This window comes from Dendrobium catenatum, unplaced genomic scaffold, assembly GCF_001605985.2.
Source record: "Dendrobium catenatum unplaced genomic scaffold, ASM160598v2 fragScaff_scaffold_621, whole genome shotgun sequence".
In the NCBI taxonomy this organism is placed as follows: Eukaryota; Viridiplantae; Streptophyta; class Magnoliopsida; order Asparagales; family Orchidaceae; genus Dendrobium; species Dendrobium catenatum.
The window spans coordinates 30,923,448-30,931,002 of NW_021319083.1; the positions used below are offsets into that span (position 1 = coordinate 30,923,448).

Sequence of the window (7,555 nt, forward strand, 5' to 3'; positions counted from 1 at the left end):
TCATTCGAATTTTAATAAATATATTTGTTTTGAATGGAAAATGTTAATTGTTTTTCTATTCTGTCTTATGTTCTGTGTTAAATTATTGTTTGAACATTATGCACCCATAATGTCTAACATGCTTGTGTGGCTTAGAACTTTAAAGTTTTGTTTGTCTGCAACTTCTAAAATTTGTGAAAAAGTTCTAATCCTATGCTAGTTGCATCTGATTTATTAAAAGAAAATTTGGTTTCTTTTGTACTTGAACGTCTTATTGTTTTCTCAGTTACGCTTTCGTGCTACTGCAGTTTATGAGGCATGCAAGCTTGGTTCTCATACTCTTCAAATCAATGGAGGCTTAATGGAATCTTCATCTGGAAAACTTTCTTCCTCTGGTCTTTTGCTTGTTAATTGCCCACAAGAGCTAAAGGTTGCAAGCAGTAACATGTTATCTATTAGTTCAATAACTGATTATTTTGTTGCTCTTTCCAAGTGTTGGAATGTGAAGGGTTATCTCAACTCTGTTAAGAAGGTTCTAAAGGGTCTGAAACTTGCTGCAAATCCATCACCAAATCATAAGGAGCGCAATGTTGGTCCTTGTATGGTACGATTTTGTATTTCTATCTTGGTGTTCCCTCTGATATTTTCAGATGATAGTACGCAATGTTGCTCTTAGATGCTCACCCTCCACTCATGCTCCGCTTCCTTGCTTGATCGCTTTCTTGTCTCGCCTAATGCCTCCTGGAGTTGCTTTTCCTAGCCGTACTCTCTCCCTGGACCTTTCTCACCTTGCTAGTTTAATCTCGCATTCAGCGATTCTCCTGATCGCTAATTGCCTCCTTTATATTATGGGTATATATATTATATAATTAAAGTATTATATTTTATCATGTATAAGAATTGTTTAGCACATATTGTACAACAATTTTCTTGTAACCGGAAATTGCATTATGGGAACCCACCTGACTACATAATTCTTTCTGTTAAGACAAATTTATTAATTAATTGAATATTTTTCCTAGTTTTTCATTTTAAGTCTATTTGATCTGGATGGCTAGCTTAAATCTTAGGTCATTCTTTCAGAATTTTTTATTAGCCATTAATGTTCTTAATAATTCCTCTCAACTACATAAATGTTTCTTTGGGTCATTGCATCCTCTTGTCCAATACGATAAGTCATACTCTGTTGATGCATGCATCTTGCCAAATTTAATTATGTAGCAAGAATATTTTGCTTAATATCGCACATAAATCTTTTGTTTTTTTTAATTAATTTTTCTTAGTTAATTATTGACCATGATCTTCCTAATCATATAATCCTGACCTAGTATGTTAAATTATACTCTTTCTTTTTGGGCTATTTCTGTTTCAGCATCTTTTAAGTTTACATTAGATCATCCTAGTGAAATACCAGTTACCCTTACATAAGTATTCATATGTCAATAATTGTAAAACGTATACCGCCATGTTTTTATTTGATGTTCTTTTTGAACTGTCAGGTTGTGTATGTTGTGTGCCCCTTCCCTGAGCCCACAGCAGTTTTGCAGACAGTGATCGAGTGCTCTGCTGCTTTGGGTTCTGGCGTTCTAGCGCCAGACAAGGACAGGCAGTCTTTGCTGTACAACCAGGTTGCCAAGTCTCTTATTTCCTCTGCTGCAGTGGATGAAGCATCAGCTTCAAATGTTGTGATGCTTTCAGGGTTTCGTATTCCCAAACTAGTCCTGCAGATCGTAACAGTGGATTGCTTACTAAGATTAAACAGGCCTTCCAAAGAGCTTGGAATTTTTAAAGAGATTGCATTCACTGTATACAACAAAATTCGAAGAATCCCAAGGACTGCTTCAGGTGCTGACATTTTTCAGTCATCAGCTATCTCGGGTAGACCTCAATCAACGTTGATGCATGTAACGTCTCCTATTCCAGGCATCTGGAAGGATTGTCTTGCTCCTCGCATATCTGGACCAGCTCTTACTAGAGAGGCTGAGCTTGATTCATCTTTGAGGCCAGTTCCCTGGGATAATTCATGGCAGACAAGGATTGGAGGACTAAGCTCTGATCCTCATAGGTCTGTGGAGCTATGTCTTCAAGATGATCCAAGATATGTTTTTGAGCCACTTTTTGTATTGGCGGAACCCGGGTCAGTTGAGCATGCCATTTTTCCTGCTGTGCTTTACAACAACATGCCAGAATGTTCAAGCTCAAAATCTTCTATTGAAGATAACAGTAGCATATATGTACAAAGTTCAAGTACTGGAGGAGCTGCGGAGATCGGCAAAGGTTCCTCGCATGATGGATCAGAGCATGACAATAGGGCTGCAAATCTTCATTGTTCTTATGGTTGGACTGAGGACTGGCGCTGGCTGATCTGCGTCTGGACGGATTCCAGGGGAGAGTTGCTTGATTGCAGCATTTTCCCCTTTGGTGGCATTAGCAGCCGCCAAGACACAAAGGTTTTGCAAAACCTGTTTGTTCAAGTTCTTCACCACAGCTGTCAAATACTATCCAGTTCTTCCTTGGATTCAGGTAGCAGGCTAAGGGATATAATAATTACCCGTATTGGATGTTACTTTGAGCTTGAATGCCAAGGTATAAAAACTTCACAAACTTGTTTTGTATAATGCATTAGGACTTTGTTACTTATATGTACTGCTAAGCTATTTATTTCTACAGAGTGGCAAAAAGCTATTTATTCTGTTGGTGGGAATGATGTCAAGAAGTGGCCTGTACAACTTAGACGGACTGCGCCGGATGGTGTTTTAAACAATAGTGGAGCTTCTCTCGAGCAACAAGAAATAAGTCTGATCCAAGAAAGGGCCCTGCCTTCTTCACCTAGTCCTTTGTATAATCCCCATGCTAAGCCTAGCTTTATTAAAGGTGGTCTTGGGCAAACTAATGCCAAAAAGCAGATCTTAGCCGGTCAGGCAGGATTGGACAGCTCAAGGGGATTACTACAGTTGGCAAGAAGCATAAGTTTAGTCTCTGTTTCAATGGATCACACTCTGCATCTAATCCTTCCTTCAGACTTATCTTCTTCGGGTAAGTTCATGATAGGAAACACTAGTAGATCTCAAGTATTTACTATCAATCTTCGAAAAAAGCGAAAATTCTTCACAAAAAAACCGCACAAAATCAGTAGATAATTTGTATTATTTGATGAAATAGAAACGGAAAATATCGAGATACAATTGATCCTCTATTCGAGAGGAGGATCGATATCTCCCAAATCTCTAGACGCCGTTAGAGCCCAAAGAAAAACTAAATCTAGGAGATCTCAAATTTTAGCCAAATTCAAGATGTCCTAACCCTAGGAAAACAAAGTATTTAATGCATATAATTTAAAAGGAATTCTCTAAACAACCCCTACTTTGAAATTTCCCTCCAAACTCCTTTCAAAAACCTTCCCAAAATGCTCCTTGGAATCAGGCAGCTTGCGCGCTGCGTACAGGGGAGGCGGAGTTCTCCGCCTCTTTCGCACGGGCCTGTCCCGCGTGGACCGGTCCAATGGACTGGTCTAACAGTTCACTTTATCTTGACATCTTGAGATATGAAAAGGAAACCTGTAATTGGATTCTGATAATGTTGTGATGCAATTATGTTGAACTGTTCATCCATAGGAAATCAGGAGACAACTTTCTAACGTTAGCTCATAAAATATTTCAGATATTTTGCATTTCATCTAACATTCAAGTGACTTAACTGTTCTGATCATAAAAACAGGTGTTGGACAAAGCAACAGCAGCAGCTCAGGCATCTCTAACTATCTAGAGGGATTCAGTCCTGTGAAGTCCCTTGGATCAATGCCAGGTTCCTATCTCCTGATTCCTTCTCCCAGCATGCGCTTCCTACCACCTTCACCCCTACAGCTTCCGACATGCTTGACGTCGGAGTCTCCGCCTCTCGCGCATCTCCTACACAGTAAAGGCTCTGCAATTCCACAGTCCACTGGATTTGTAGTTTCCAAATCAATCCCAAACCCAAGGAAAGATTTTGTTGAGCCCATTAAAGAAGATTGCCCTTCCATTCTATCTGTCGGCCTCGTCGATCACTATGGAGGTCAAGAAAAGTTGGCGGTGGCGGTCGGCCGTGGTGGTGGGAGCGCCATGGCTGCTAAGCAAGGCAGGAGCTTAGGGCCGGAGCCTGTTTCAAGAGATTATGAGGTGGAAGCAAATCTGGTCCTCGAGTCAGTAGCTGCAGAGCTACATTCACTTTCATGGATGACTGTGAGCCCATTATACTTGGAGAGGCGCTCTGCTTTGCCTTTTCATTGTGATATATTACTGAGGCTCAGAAGGCTTTTGCATTATGCAGACAAAGAGTTCTCTAAGGCTTCTGAACAGTTAGAGCCAGCAGATACAGATTTGTGAGTAGTAGCTAGTCTTTTTAATAACCAGATTCACCTTTTGGCATTCTTTCTGCTAAGATTTTGGTTGTACACTTAGATTTAGTGATGGCTGGAGATGGTTTGCTCTTTTTTTTTTCCCTTTCTCCTGGCCTATTAGATACTTGTAAATAACTCCAAATCGTTTGATCTAATTGATTTATATAAAATTCAACTGATCTTGTAATTACATTCTTGTACTTTACAATTTATGTACATATATTTTTTCTTTTGGTTATTTTTTTAATGATACTTTTGTAATTGCTTCTGGAATTATTGGAAACCTTACTGATGGAGGGTGATGTTGCAATGGCTTTTGAGCAAAAAAAATTATTGTCCGGAGATTAATCAACACGCGTCATGTCTCTTGTGCTCGGTACTGCGGCTTGGTACTGCTCAGTACAGCTGATATGGTGCATTCTAGTTAGTCTCCGGACGGCGTTCTGCATCCGGTTTTCGCACAGAATAATCTCTCCTTTTGAGCTTTGGCTTCTAGAATTAAGTTGTTCAAGTGGAAGTTGTGAGGATGATGAGCCAAAGGAGGTAGTTGGAATTGGTTGTGGGTCCTAAATGTTTTAACTTGGCATCAACATAAGCTGTGAGCTCTCTTGTTGATCCAGTCTCAAATTTAATAATAAATAAATAAATTGAACAGTCTAAACTCGATTTTTTAGCTCACGAGCTAATTCATTTTTTTTAAAAAAAAATTTAGGTGAAATCCATTTAAAATATATTAGAATTTATATTTCTATTTCTTATCTTAATTGTTTTTTTTTTTAATTATTTTTTACATAAATCATTCCTTTTATTATTTTAATATGATAGTCATCATTAATTAGAATCATCTTCTTTCGAGCAAGTGCTAGCTCAAATTTAAATTTAATTAATTTATCAAGCTCAAGTTGAAAGTGGGTTGAGCTTGATTCTACTCGTTTACACCCCTAATTCTTGCAAGATAAAAGAGCAAACAAAAGGTGTTGCATGCTAAAGTATTTGTGGTAGTAGAGTGAGATAGCTTAGCATCTTAATTTGTGTGAAAATCTAAGATATATATAAATAAAAAGAAAGTTGTGAGAGACTAAAATTTTTGCATGACAAACTCAGAAAAGAAAAGAATCATAAGGCTTGGTCTGTCAAGATGATTTCGTTATGGTATGTCGTAGGTTATAAATGATGCTCCTCTTCTTAATTCAGGATGACATTGACTTGATATAGTTGGCATGAATTATTGATGATAGATTCTATGGTATAAGTTGAAAGAGTCTTCAGGTACTAAACTTGCCTTCAAGTGATTGTTTGTGATCTATTCATTAGTTATGTTTAGGAAACAGATTTAGTGTCGCTAGCATACATTGATCTTATTAGTAATACATGCATCGACATTGTGAGCGATGATAGACGTTGAAGTCAGCAAGCATTGGCTTTGATGTTACAGCATGCATTAACCATATAGGCAATAACATGCGTCAATTACATGCATTGGCCTTATATGCAATGGTGTGTGTTGACGACATGTATCAGTCATATAGGTGATACAATGCATTAACATTATTGATAACTACTGGGGACAAAATTGGTGAGTATCAAGAATGGTGTCAAGACGTACATCAACCTTATGTAGGTGATGACATGCATTAATTTGTTTGAGATGAAATATGTGAGATATATTTGTTAGAAAATGATAATCGAGTAATGGTGATGAGAGTCAGTCAAGCAAAGGTGGTCAGGAGATAATAGTCAACTAGCGATTGTTGGGAGAATGTAGTTAGGTGATGCTGATCAAGAGGCTATACTCAACAACATGTGTTGGTTCGATTGATCATATACTATTCTTTTCAAGATTGATGACCATGGAATCGAGTTATCTCAGACTCATTAGATTCCTTTAATTGAGATGTTTGATTTAACAATAAGAATATAAAAATAGATAATGGTTAGATCCTTTAATTAATGCCCAAAGTTTTCAACCATACTTTAAAGATTGGATTTGGGCTCATTTGAACTTGTACCATATTACTTTTGATGTTGATGAGTTTATCCCATTGAGACGTTCAACTTGAATTAAAGGAGTTTAACTATCAACGTAAATCAATTGAGCAGTGGTATTTCCTCAATCCTCACTCAGGCCCCACATTATCTTTTACTTTTCGTAAAATAGGATTAAGTTTAATATTAGGCGAGCTAAAAGTTCAATAAAATAAACAATTCTAATAGTGAATTCAAATAATATACTAATTAAATTATGCTTATATACTAGTCTAGCGATAATTGTCCTACTAACCAAACAAATATGCCAACACTCTCTTAAGATGTTATGTTATTCTCCAACTATGTATTATGCTCTATATAATATATACATTGAGCTATGGCCTTTCCCCCAAGGATTTGTAATCAACTGCAAATACTAGCGGATTCATTCAAATTGGGTCAAATACCATGACTTTTCCCCCTTTTTTTGGGATTTTCACATAAAAATCCAGGTGTCCATTATAATTGATACACCCTATCTTTCATCTGTTTGTGTGCTGAATCATCGTACAAAGCTAGGATGCTAAAATTTATATTTCTCTATCGCCATGAATATTCTACGACGCAATATATATATATATGATACGTCATGCAAAATTTATATTGATCGGGCACGAATCTCGAGGCAAAAAGTTGGCCGGAAACTTCAAAAATTAAATCCGGGAGCACCTGAACTCCGATTTCAGCGAGCTTATATTCAAACTGAGCGTCTCAGAAATACGAGCCCAACGACACCAAGATCAACCCAATCCGAGCCCAAATGAGTCCGAATCAAGGGCTCAAAGCGCTGTTGGAAGGTTCAAACCGCAATTTGAGTTACCAAACGGTCTCCGATTTTGACGAGCTTATACTCGAATCGAACGGATCGACGAGACGAATCCAACGAGCCCAAGATCGCCGAATTACGACATCATTAAGGCCTTCAAATGCCCAACGAACGGTGCATGATCAAAGGATTCGATATCGGCTGTCCATTCAAAACACTCCCAATTCGCCCCTGATCTCACGCCTATTTACGAGCTATGTCACTCCAGAAAAACTATAAATAGAGCCCTCATTCTACACAAAGGGGACTCAAGTGAAGAGAGAGAAGGGAAGAGAGATAAGAAGAAGAGGAGAAAGGGGAAAAGGAGATTCCTCACCTCCTCGACCACCGCCGCCGGAGTTTTT

At 38.1% G+C, this 7,555-nt stretch overlaps 1 protein-coding gene across 7 annotated transcripts in view; it reads left to right on the forward strand.

Annotated features, from left to right (window-relative positions):
* The window catches only part of LOC110096383 (mediator of RNA polymerase II transcription subunit 13), a 35,746-nt gene extending 31,142 nt beyond the window's left edge, over positions 1-4,604 (forward strand). For all 7 annotated transcript variants that reach the window (XM_028695325.1, XM_020822300.2, XM_028695326.1 and 4 more), the window contains 4 exons: positions 288-583; positions 1,479-2,565; positions 2,650-3,015; positions 3,697-4,604. In XM_028695325.1, coding sequence (XP_028551158.1) covers positions 288-583; positions 1,479-2,565; positions 2,650-3,015; positions 3,697-4,343 — 2,396 coding nt within the window. In that variant the 3' untranslated portion in view covers positions 4,344-4,604. The remainder of the gene's footprint in view (positions 1-287; positions 584-1,478; positions 2,566-2,649; positions 3,016-3,696) is intronic.
* Positions 4,605-7,555: the final 2,951 nt, after the last annotated feature.